Here is a 13,621-nt window from a genome sequence, read left to right on the forward strand (position 1 = left end):
TAATTTATTTATTATAAAATGTAACAAATATTAATAAAATTAAATATGTAAAAGTTAAAATTGATCATAAATTTAATTGAAAAGAATTTAATTTTTATATCAACTTTAGTATTTCATTATAAAATATCTATTATAAAAGTAAAAAAGTTATTGATTTTTATATCTTTTTGCACTCCTTTTCTATTTAGTCTATTATAAATTTTGTGCTCTTTTAAATGTTTTTGCATCCATTCTGCACGAAATTAATTTTACTAACATTGACAAAATCTGTTTTTACTAAATTTTGCTTAATTCTTCCTTGAAGCAACATGATGCTGTTTAGAATAATGCTTTTTTATAATCAACGCATCAATGTTGAAATTGTTTGCATGTTTGTGTAGTATTAATTCATAGTAGGCTATGAATTTTTTGGTTATTTATATATTTATAAAGATAAAATGAAATATTATTGGAAATATAAAATTCAAATTAATTTGCAATGTTTATTTATCTACATTTTATCTACATTTATTTTTTTACGTACAAACTTTATTTGAACATACATAATAGCTGTAATTTTAGTTAACTTTACAATTTAATATTCAGTCCTAATGCAATAGAAATTTTAGCCTTTAGACCTTCGAAGTAGCACTCCTGGTATCAAAAATCGACCTTGACTGTCAGCAGTCGTGTTCACAGGAGCAGCCATTATTGCTGGAGGAGCTGTTAGAGCAGGAGAAACGAGAACAAGAAAAACAGCAACAACAGCAGCAGCAGCAGCAGCAGCAGCAGCAGCAGCAGCAGCAGCAGCAGCAACAACAACAACAACAACAACAACAACAACAGACCGAAAATGTCACTGGAGGAAATCTTTTGAGTGACAGCGATTTTGAAAAATTCAAAGCTGATGTTTTGGGTACTACATCACCTCCTCAGGGTATGGTACCTGTAATAAGACCACCTTGTACAGCGAGATCACCTTCCACATCTAACACTAACTGGCAGCAAAGTAGTATAGCTACTGATGGAGTGCTAAAGCTAGCAGCGACGCAAGTGGGATCGAGACAACCAATTGCCACACAGACTCCACCCGAACGTTAGTAGTTTTCTATTAATTATTTTGTTGGATAGTTATTTAATAATTGAATATTAAGGGGACATATATCTTTCTCGGTTTCAAAAAATTGATTTTTTTTTATTACATATTTTGAAAGATTAACATTTCAAGAATATGTATCCGAAGCCGTTTGAAGAAATATTGATGAAGTTACAGCACTTTATACTGACCGTCTCGGCGTCCCATTAATCGTTACGGAGAAATGCGCAGCGCAGGTAGTAGCGTCAGGCCTTTATACAACTGAATCCTTCATGATAATTTAAATAAAACTTCGTCTTTATATAATAGGTATATGATTTTTTCAATCGATGGTGCTTAGAGTATTTTTCTGAGTCATTTTTAGGTTTTATATTCAATTCTTTGACATATGTTTTGTTGAACGCACGTATCATAATGAGTGCAGCAAAAAATAGTTGGGAATCGAAATGAAGCAGTGCATTTCACAAAGATTGGACGCTAAAACGTCCAAAGCCAAATAAATGGGTTTTTGAAAGTGAAACCGAGATAACCGTTAATGTTGCTAAGAAATTAAAGTTGATGTCTGATGTGCTCGTGTCGGAGAGTGATATTACAAATTACCGAATTCTAAGCTTCAATTCTATTTTTAATGAAAGTTTATAAATTGTAAAATGTAAAACGTGCGAAGGTGATGTGAAATTCCATATAGAAAGCACTCGCAGGCTTTGCTTTAAAATTGTGATTATTTGTGATGAGTGCAGATTAACAATGCAACCAATAGACATTTCTTCTTCTGTCTGAAAATCGGGTATCGGGTATCGTACGAAATCAATCAATTTTGCAATAGGACAAGAAGCACTTGCCGAAAAACAATTTTGTGGATTAGTGATCTGCCTTCTCTTGTCGCTCAAAAATCGCACGATGAAGTTCAGAACAATATTCATATAGCATCAAAGACAATCGCGGAATTACAATACTTATGAAAGACGCGCTACAAGAGGAACAGCTGAGAACTAGTATAAAACAAGAAGTTGAAAATGTTACGGATTTAGGTGCTTTGGGAAACAGGATTTAGCAAAAGTACAAGTTTTCTTCCCTGTATGGCGTGTGCAGTCTCATTGTGGTGCATTCGAAGAAGATTGTCGACGTGAAATCTCGGTACTGCAAAGAATGTGAAATTCGGGCCAAAAAGAAAGGCACTGAAGAATATCGCGAGTGGAAAATCGAACACCAAAGTCAATTAAATGTCAATTAAATCATGAAGGTTTAGCTAGAAAAATAGAGGTCTATTCTATTAAAGAAATATTTCATAGATCACAAGAACAGTACAGAGTAAAATATATTACATTGGTAACGGCGATTCGAAGACGTACAAAGGTATTTGTATATTATATTGAATCTCAACTGTATGGAAACACTGTTGAAATAGGAAAAAAAGAATGAACACGTCCAGAAACGAGTCCTCGACTCCGAAAGTGCAAAAAGATCACAAAGACATTTCGGTGAAATTTCCTCTCATTGGAAGAAATGCGAGGTGCGATGTGGGCCACTTTTTATCATTATTATTCGACAAAAGACAAATCGCAACATCATCTTTGTCCTCAAGTCTCGGATTCATGGTGCGAGTAGCAACGAGCAAAAACGAACGGGTCGTTGGACAGATATGAGCAAAATTACAATTCTTTACCAGATGAGGTTTTAGTTGTGATTCGCTCTATATATGAAGACTTTACTAATGAGTCATTATTAAAACGCTGTCTCAGTGAATGTATGCAAAGCACCAACGAAAGTTTTAATAATTTGATCTTGAGAATGACTCACAAACACTAACAGCAGTGCAAAAATCGTGAAAATTGCGATTTTCCTCTTGTTTAATAAAGGTTTGTGAGCCCTTCTGCGAATGATGAATATGATGGGAATAACTGTTGGACGAAATACAGCACAATTCGCTGCATCAACAGACATTCGGCGCTGCGACTAAGCAGACATCCGAACACAGCACACGACGCGGAAGATCCGTATCAGCAGCCGATTGAACAAAAATCAAAAAGACGACAAACACTTTTCCCTGGAGGATTCTCTGTATGCTTTCGGAATAGGTGATTATATGCAAAAAATTCCCTTTATTATAGTGTAAATTTGTTCAAAAACTTTAAATGCGTTTTTCTCGAAACCACGTTTTTAAAGTCGGTAATAAATATCTCAATAATTACTCAATTGATTTCATTCCTGTGTTTCTTTTATTTGAAAGCTTATAAAAATAAAAGCTTATAAAAAAAGATTATAAAAAAAAGCTTATAAAAAGCTTATAAAAAAGCTTATAAAATTTTCTAATATTTGACTCATGATTTTTTTTATATCTAATTTTTTATATCTAATTTTTTATATTTTTTTACACGCTTAAAAATGAAATTTATATGTAAAAAATGATATCTTAAGTTTGAATGTTATTTTGTTTTAAATTCGAAATTTTTAAAAGCGTGGGTCATATACCAATAATAATAAATAAATTTAATAAACTTCAAGATATTGATTTTTGATTACAGATGAGCGGTCAAGGATCAATCCATCCAATCGCGATTTAATTTCGTTGAATATGGTCAATTTCGAGGAGCTGTAGGGGATAAAAGGGGGTTATTTTGATAAAAATTTGAATTTTAGAAGTCTAAAGTATGTTCTTTAATACTAAAAAAATCCGATCCTAATATGCCTTTTCTTTCTTGAAAAAAAATTAATGAAAATGAACTACTTTTCAAGCCGAGAAAGGCCTGAATTAATATATGCCCTCTTAATTTATTACGATAAAAAGTAAATTAAGTTATAAAATAAGTTATATTTAATATTTATTAATTTTTATTAAAATTTATCAGAATTTTGTTAAATTTGTTCTCAACAATAAATCTTATTTAAATAAGAAAAATTTTGTAATTTGTTTAACTTATATTTAGAATTAATGATATTTTGATAATATTTTAAATTATTAATATTTTTAATGAAAATACATTTAATGAGGATATATTTTTTTAGATATATATTATTTTAAATCTATACAATAATTCAATTTATTATATACGATTATATACGATATATACGATATTATATACGATATATTTAATTTTTAGCAAGAGTGGCTATGTTTAACATTCCTCAAAAACCGGCACCACCGACTCCACCAGAAAATATAGTTAATGAGCAAGATCGACAAATTCATGCGAATTATGAGCAATGGCTTAATAATCAGCATCAAATATTAACGCAACAATTAAAATATTATGAAGCAGAGGTCCAAAAACTTCGGAAAATAAGAAAGGTAAATAAATTAGTATTATATTAATTAAAATTATCTAAATATTATAGTATTGCTTAAAATATCTTTACAGTATATATTAATAGAGTTTAATCTTAATATTAATTCCTAAATTTTAGTTTGCCCTACATTTTCATATTTTTCATGTTTCTCTATCTTATTTCCCTCCAGTCTCTCAATAGTAAGCAACGTCAACTTCGTAAATCTGGTAACGAACTGACAGAGACCGATGCTGCTGAACTACAACGGATTTCTTCTGAGCAAGCTATTCTTCAGAAACATTTAGAAACTTCTCGTAAGCAACAGCGTCAACACAGCGTATTGGTTCAAGAATATCATAACAAACAACAACAACAACGACAAACTCAACCCCAACCAAATGAACCTTGTTCTCCATTGATGTCACCTTCTCAGCATTCTCCGATGCATTCTCCAGCAGCGTTAGTTTCTCAGAGTCCTGGTCCTAGCATGATTCAACATTCACCAGCAACTCCATCAATTGTTCAACATAGTCCAAGCACACCGCTGCTTCAACATAGTCCAGGCAATCCTCAATCGTCTAATCCAGGTACAATGTCACCACATAATGTTCAGCAACAATCGCCAAGAATTGGCACTCCTCATTCTCAAGGTGACGAAAGTCCCTTCAGTCCTGGGCCAATGCCTTCTCCGGGTCTATGCAATCCTAATACTACACGAATGACTTCACCACAACATAGAGCCATTATTGGCGGAAGGTTGGCAACTTCTCCTGGTGCTTTTACACCGGAGACGCGAAATCAACAATTGATAGCTGATCAGGGTGTGAGAGTTCATAGTTTAACTCAGAGATTTGTTAGACCACCAGAAGGGGCGCAAAGGAGAGGAGGTATCGTTTACAATCCACAGTCAGGACAACAACAGTTATTGAATCAACAACAGCATCAGCTGTTACAGAGGCAGCAGATTATTCAGCAACAGCATGAAGGCATTTCTCAGGATCAAGGTCAAAATACTATTGTTCGGGGGACATTGCAGCGGCAGCAAGTTTTCCAACAACAACAACAACAACAACAACAACATGAAGGTATTTCTCGACAACAAATTCTTCAACAGCAGCAGAATGATATTTCTCAGGATGGACAGAATCTTATTACTCAAAGAAATTTACAAATGGTTCAACAAAGACAAATTCTTCAACAGCAGACTGATATCATTTCTCAAGAAGGACAGAATGTTGTCGTTCAAAGAAATTTACAAACGAATCGGCAACAAATTATTCAGCAGCAGCAACAAGAAGGCATTTCTCAGGATGGACAAAATGTCATTACTCAAAGATCGTTGCAAATAACTCAGCAACGACAGCAAATTCTTCAACAACAACAAATTCTTCAACAACAAACCGAAGATGTTTCTCAGGAAGGACAGAATTCTATTAATCAAAGATCGTTGCAAGTAGTTTCACAACAGCAACGACAACAAATTCTTCAGCAGCAGCAACAACAGAATGATATTATTCCTCAAGAAAATCATAATGTCGTTGCTGCTCAAAGAAACTTACAGATGGTGCAACAGCGACAACAAATTCTTCAGCAACAACAACAAATTCTTCGACAACAACATGAAGTTGTTTCTCAAAGTATTTCTCAAGAAGAACAAATTCCTCAAAATTCTATTCCTAGAACGCTACAAATGATTCAACAACGGCAACAGATTCTTCAACAACAACAGCAGCAACAGGAAGGTACTTCTCAAGATGGGCAAAATATTACTGTTCAAAGACATTTGCAAATAGCGCAACAACGACAACAACATGAAAGTGTTTCACAGAATATTTCTCAAGAAATTGGACAAAATGTTGTTCAAAGATCATTACAAATGGCACAGCAGCGTCAAATCCTTCAACAACACCAGCAACATGAAAATATTTCTCAAGATGGGCAGAATACTGTTGCTCAAAGAAATTTACAAATAGCTCAACAGCGTCAACAACAAATTCTTCATCAACAGCATCAACATGAAGATGTTTCTCAAGATGGCGCTATTACTCAAAGATCATTACAATTGGCCCAACAACGACCACAAATTTTACAGCAACAACATGAAGGTGTTTCTCAATCTGTTCCTCAAGAAGGACAAAATGCTATTACTCAAAGACCTTTGCAAATGGTTCAACGACAACAGATTCTTCATCAACAGCAACATGAGGTTATTTCTCAAGAAGGACAGACTTCTATTGTTCAAAGATCACTTCAAATGGCTCAGCAACGACAACAAATTCTTCATCAACAACAACATGAAGGTGTTTCTCAGGGTATTTCTCAAGAAGGGCAGAATTCTATTGGTCCAAGATCACTCCAAATGGCTCAGCAACGACAGCATATTCTTCAGCAACAACAGCAAAGACAATTCTTGCAAATGCAACAACAGCAGCAGAAACCGCCTAACTCCCCGATGGTGTCTCAGTCATCAAATTCCCCCAGTCCACAGCTTCATCAGCAACTTCAACAAAATTATGGTCAACCTCCAAATTCACCTATGGTGCAACAGACAACGATGGGTTCTCCGATGCTTCAACAACAATTAAATCCGGCTTCACAACCTCCTAGTCCAATGAACAGGATTTCACCGATGCTTCATGGTAGCCATCATCATTCTTCAACAACTACTCAGCCACCCAGCTCTCCTATGATGCCTAGAAGTCCTATGGTAGCTGGATCTCCTATGCAAATGCAGCGAAGACAGTCTACTGGGAATAGTCCCGCTATGCCAGACAGACCCCAAAGTGTGGAAAATCCTGGAACTCCAAGGACACCTCATACACCTCATAATTTTGTCCAACAAAATACTAATTTAACTGTAACTGCAAGTGATCAGCAACAAGTTTCTCAGCAAATTCCTCAACAGGTTTCTCAAGAACAAACTTCTTTATCAGATAATCTTTCTAGAGGCGGAGGAAACTCCAATAATCCCTTAAATCCCATTCCTTTTCTTGATTTTTCGAAGACTGGATATTTTAAATTAGGATTAAAGGGCGGCTCATCAGATGATCAGGATCAGATTCGTCAACAAATTTCTCAAGAACAAGTTCTTTTACCAGAAAATTCTATTAAAAACGAAGAAAATAGTAATAAATCTATAAAACCAATACGATTCCCTAATTTTGGACGATTTGGATGGTTCAAGTTGGGCTTAAGAGGAGGATCGCCAATGTGGTCAAGCAAAGCTGATAGTAATAAAGGTGGTAAAGGATCGGAAACATCTCAAACGAAAAGAGATCAGTCTACAGAAGAGAAAGCAAATACTTCCATGAATCGGAAAACTGCTAGAATCAGCTCATTAGTCTGTGTCGACTATAATGACTTCGACGATGATTCTCATACACCGCCACAAGCTTCGCCAACTTTAGAGATAAAATCAACTGGTCAAGGCTCTTCATTGACCTCTTCAACTTTAGATAATGGATCTTTAACTTTAGAAAGTCCTGGAGAAAAATTGGAACAACTTCCAGATACGACAGATTATGATGATGACAAAACTATAGTTAATACCGAAGTGACTTTGAGTTCTACAGCTCAACGAGACAGTGATGATATCACCGTGATTGAACAGTTCGGTGACTCAGAATTAGTTGATGTTATTTCAGGAACTTTAGAAGGTGATATGCAGGAAGAATATGTTTTATTCGAACCTGGAATGGTGGTGGATCTTTCTGCTGATAGTAACGATTCTCTTTGTCATGCTTTAGTAAATGATGCTGGTCAAGGTCATGATTTAGTGCAGATTTTAGAGATTGATAATTCTGAATCACAATCAGAAGAACCTATTTTGAGTGACGAAGATTTAGTCCCGTCTCATTCAAGAAATAAAAAGGGTCTTAGACTCGATATAGTGAGAGCCTTTCAGTCTGGAAAAAAGTTAGTCGCTGTAACTGATACTCCTGAATCACCAGATCAAGAAGAACTTCGAGTTGATCCTTCTCCAGGTCCTTATTTAGATCAGTCTCCTGATCAAGAACTTATGGTATCTTTAGTAAGTGATTCTGAAGTGGTTATCATCGATCCCACAACGAAATCGCCTGAAGACAATCTTTCTAAAGGTTCTTGCGATGAAGAGATTGAAAAAACTGATAACAATATACAAACTGATGTTTCTAAAGAAAATACATTTAATGAAGGCTCAATAGAAGATCAAACCAAATCTTCAAAACAAAACAAGAGTCCTACAAACTTTATCTTTTCAGATAAATCCTATACCAAAACACCAGCTTCAACTATATACCCAACTAATATTAATGTAACAGTCTCAAAATCGATGGTTTCTTTAATAAATACTACAATTTCTTCAAATTTAATTTCCAGTTTAGTTTCTACTAGTTCTAATTCTCAACTGACTCAGGTTTCAATTCAACCAATTGTGACAGAAATTAAAATGGTAGATCATTTTGAGAACTTAAAAGAAGTTTCCTCGAGTTGTTCTACCATTCAGAAAGGTGTTACATTGTCAACGATGGCGAGCATTGTGGCAGACGCAAAAATTGCTGCGAAACTTAGTCAAACTGCTTTGGAGAAAATATCTAATTCTCAGCAAGATAAATTGAACCCGAAAATCATCTCTGCTAATGAAATACCGAAAATATTATTCTCAGAGAAGCCTTCGACAACCTTTTCGAGTTTGCCAAATATGGAATCTCTGAATAATCCCACGAAATTAGTATTAAGTGTACAATCAACCTCTGTAACGCTCTCGACTCCGAAAATGTCAATTCCAGATTTGAAAAAGGATACTAACTCAAAGAACAAAGAAAAACTAACAGAAAATCAAGAAGGTGAAATGAATGAAGAGAAAAAAATCCAGAACAAAATTATAGATGAAAATAATTCTTTGAATACATCATCAAATATTTTTTCAGAGTCGATTGAAGAGAAGAAAACTGATCCATTAAATACTACGGATGAACTGGAGAGTATGTTAGAAGCTATTCATAATCCTGCAGAAAATGTTGAAAATAAGAACGATATTCCAACGACGACTCTGAAAAGAATGTCACCTGTTACTGATGATTTGTCGCTCGTCAACATTTTGGAAAATGATACTGAACCGGTGGAAAATGATAAAGAACAAATTTCTTCAGATTCTAATATGCAAAAAATAACAAATAAATCAGAAGAAATCCAAAAAAACATTGAAGAGACTAATGACAAGAACACAAATAAAAAAAATCATCAGGAAGAACAGTGTACGGAAATGGAAACTTCCAAACCATTTCTTCAACATTGTTTGAGTGAAGAAAAGACATTAATAGAAGAATCATCTGATGATATTTTAGATATGTTACAAAATATTATTTCATCAAAACCGGAAATGGCAAACAGTAGCGAGTCAAGTATTATTTATCAAATGCCAACTCCGTTAGATACTTTGCCTTTAAATATTCTTCAAGATTCTTTAATGGATTTAGAGCAAGAAAATCTCGAAAATGATCAAATTTCTTCAACTGAACTTAAAAATGAAATAAAATGTCAAAATGCTGAAGTAAAAAAGAATTCTCCAGCAATGAGTCAAGCTTCCACTTTGATAGTTAGTACCGTGGCACAATTACAAAAAAGCACAACAACAGTTCCTCATTTATCACCACTTTCGAAGCCAACAGAATTGACTTCTAATGTAGCTAATGTATCCCATCAACTGAGAACATTGCTATCATCTTTACAAAGCAATCAAACAACAGTGAATCAAACCGGAGTGGTCACCATGGTTTCTTCAGTGAAATCTGGAAGTGTTTTATCTACCTCTAGTCCCTTGTCGACATTGAATTCATCAAATAATGTTCAGAGTGGAATTTCGACTTTGACAAGATTAGATCAAGGTCGTTTTCAACCTAATCTGATCAGTAATATTTTAAAAGATACAGAAATTATAAAAGAGAAAAAAGAATTAAAGGAATGTAGCGGAGTTATTACTACAGGTTCAAAAGTTAATAATAGCGAGCAGACCTTCAGGATGACTTCTTCAGCAACAACTTTTCAAACTACTACAGTTTCTAATCTTTCAAGTACTTCTTCGGCTGCAAGTACTTCTAGAAGCATTACAACTTCAATCTCCATCACTTCAAATGCCATGTTGAATGCCATGCTGGCTGGGACTACTTCCTTAAAACCTTCAATTGCTGGTCATGGCCGAAGTAACACAATACCAACTCAATCTGCAGTCAATCTTTTGAGTTCTGTTTTACCATCGACTTCAATACAACGCTCGCAAAATCTTCAAGCAATCCTTCAAGCTAATTCAGGATGTTCTACACCCTCTCGAGTACTGGTAAATACTAATTCAGCCGTAACTAGCTCAATGCAATGTATTAGAACTATTGTGCCACCTTTGGCAACTTCTAGTGGTGTTTCAAGTACGTCTAGTATTCTTCAATCGACTTTATCGCAAGCTCCAAGTCCCCTTTTGACTTCTAATCAAAATCAATTTAAATCTTCTGGTCTTCTACTAACAGAGAAAAATAATGATCTTGAAAATCAAACTACAACAGTGAAAAAAGATCCTGAAGAATCCAAAATCCAAGAAAAGAGAGAAATAGATTCCAATAAAAGTTCTTCTAATTCTTTAAGATTAGAGGATTCTCAAAATGTATTGCTGAAGCAACTATTGCAAAATACGGCATGTCCTACGACTTCAGGATCGTCACAAGGACCCAGTCTGCCAATAGTTCCTTCATTGGAAGCGCAATTGGCTCGGCCAGTCTTACCTACGCCACCTTCTTTGCTTCCTCAGTTATTGAACGAAACCCCAACACCGAAGCCAGTAATAAAACAAGTTCTTGCGAGGGAAACTTCTTTTTTATCGCATTCAGTAACACCCTTAAAGATTCAAAGTTCACCAACTAAAGAGGAATCTACGAAACCTCCTCTTCCATTACCTAGTTCGATTGTGACACAAAGAGCACAAACTGAAAACTTGAAGCAGCAAACAACAAAGTCAATTCCTACATCTTCAGCAAGTTCTTCGGGAAATTCTATATCAAGTCAATCAGTTTCTTCAACAATAACAACGACAAAAACGTCTCCGAATATTTCTACGAATTTGCAAGAGACTTCTGTAAGTCAAAGCAAACTGAGTACTGGGATGAGCGGAGAAGGGCTTCAAACCCAACAGCGCGTTACTGTTTCTAAACATGTTTTGCAAAATAAACCAGTGGCAACCTCTGGAATAGCTTCGAAGAGCGTCCAATTAGCGACCAGTAACTCTAATAATGTATCTGGATCACAAATTCAAGTCCAAACACAGTCTCAAAACCAAACTCCAGTTGTGCAGAAACCAACAGCGGCACAACAACAAGTTCCTTCTTCTTCGACTACTTCCGTTCAACAACAATCTGTTCAGCAACAAGTGCCTCATAATCATGGAACCGTCGCAGTTCCACCACAAACCGTTATAGGGTCCGTTACCCCATCAGGTTCCAATACAGTGCCTTTAGTCGAGATTAAGAAAGAAATTGGTCTTGAGGATGTTTTGTCCACTGTTGCCACAACATCAGCCAGTCAGTTGCAGACGGATACCAAAGAATTTCTCACTACCAAAGAGGAACTCATAGATGGCGCAATGGATGATAAAACTGGTAAGCAATATTTATGTATCATATAAAGATTATGCATTTCGCGGGTTCCTTCGTATCTAGATCCATTCTTGAAATGCCAACGTTTTGTGAACCTTGCAGTCTACTTCATCAGGGCGAGGAGCAACCTGATACTGATCAGATTACTTTGTTTTAATATATTACTATTCTTTATATTACTATTCTTTCTTATATTTATTTATATTTATGTTTCTATTATTTTATATTAGAAAAAAATGTATATAATATATACTTTTTTTATTACATATATATCGTGTTATATCATATTTATTTCTTATAAAAAATTAAATTATATTATAAAGATTGTAAATGTAATATTAAGATTTTATTAAATCAAATTAATAACAAATTATAACAATGGTGTTTGGAATGCTTTAGATCTTAAGAAGTTGAAGAGAAGACAATACCAACAAAAGAGAAAGCAAAGCCAGGGAAAAGATGCCATAACTGCACCTCAGAAAAAACGTTCCCGTAAAGTCTCGCGCCTCGATGAGGATTATGACACATTTGTGGACAATTTAATGACTCAGTTGCGACAACTTCAACCAATGGCAGTTCTGGAACCTCAGTTGAGTCGTAATTATGGGGTGTGCCCGATTTTCGGTTGCGGAGATCTTGTTAAGATTGGAAGTCAGAAAGATTATAATGCTAGAATTGGCGATTTGATTGGAAATTATGGATCAGCCAGTTTACCTGGAATTTCTGATCATTATAATACACAGCCATTTGGAGAATTAGAGCCTCTGCCACCTCAACAACCCTTGACTACGCAGAGAGGATTTTATGATCAAGAATTTCCGCCTTTGAAGTTGGACGATGGTGAGCAATTATTCATTAAATTTATATTTTATAATATTGATATATAATTATAAAATTATAAACAAATTTACTATTAATTATTTCAATTGTGTTTGTGTATAAAAAGTTTATAAGATTAAGAAAAAAAGTAGAAGAGGGGAAATAAGAAAAAGAAGGGGAAGAAATAATAAGAATATAAGAATATGGAAGAATAGAAGAAAAATAATATTAGTGAAATAGTAAAAATAATATAATATAAAAATATAATATAAATAATATAATATAAAATGAACGAAAAGATAATATAAATATAACTTAATACACTCAAGAGAAATAATAAAATACTTAAATTCTTTATACAAAAACATTACATAAAAATGTTCTTTTGTAGCTGATGATAAGAAAGAGAATATGACAACTAATCGCGATGTGGACTCTCCTGATACTATTGTGAGTTCGTCCTCGCCTGAATGTGTTATACCAGAATTTATGCACCGTTTTCCTGGACTGCGATTGATTGAGGAAGAATCGGATGAAGAAGCAGAATGGCTGAAACGTGTGTCACCCGTTATACCTCTGATTTCACCAATTCCAATCAGATTAAAGCCTGCTTACTTAAAAGATGCAGCTAAACAAGACAAGGAGAATTTTGGAATGCCCAAGTATGTATATTTATTTTAATTTATTCACAGTACATAATATATTTTAATATATTATTTATATGTGTGTGTGTATATATATATATATATATATATATATATATAGAATATTTAAAAAACCATTCAGCATTTACATAATAAATAATACACACCATACTAAGTAAAAAGCTTTAGTGAACATA

At 34.4% G+C, this 13,621-nt stretch overlaps 1 protein-coding gene across 1 annotated transcript in view; it reads left to right on the plus strand.

Annotated features, from left to right (window-relative positions):
• The window catches only part of LOC108688315 (histone-lysine N-methyltransferase 2C-like), a 43,289-nt gene that overhangs the window by 24,295 nt on the left and 5,373 nt on the right, over positions 1-13,621 (plus strand). The window contains exons 26-31 of the mRNA XM_018194511.1: positions 916-1,075; positions 4,177-4,364; positions 4,533-11,964; positions 12,361-12,801; positions 13,172-13,442; positions 13,546-13,560. Coding sequence (XP_018050000.1) covers positions 916-1,075; positions 4,177-4,364; positions 4,533-11,964; positions 12,361-12,801; positions 13,172-13,442; positions 13,546-13,560 — 8,507 coding nt within the window. The remainder of the gene's footprint in view (positions 1-915; positions 1,076-4,176; positions 4,365-4,532; positions 11,965-12,360; positions 12,802-13,171; positions 13,443-13,545; positions 13,561-13,621) is intronic.

Source organism: Atta colombica, unplaced genomic scaffold (genome assembly GCF_001594045.1).
Source record: "Atta colombica isolate Treedump-2 unplaced genomic scaffold, Acol1.0 scaffold228, whole genome shotgun sequence".
Taxonomy (NCBI): domain Eukaryota; kingdom Metazoa; phylum Arthropoda; class Insecta; order Hymenoptera; family Formicidae; genus Atta; species Atta colombica.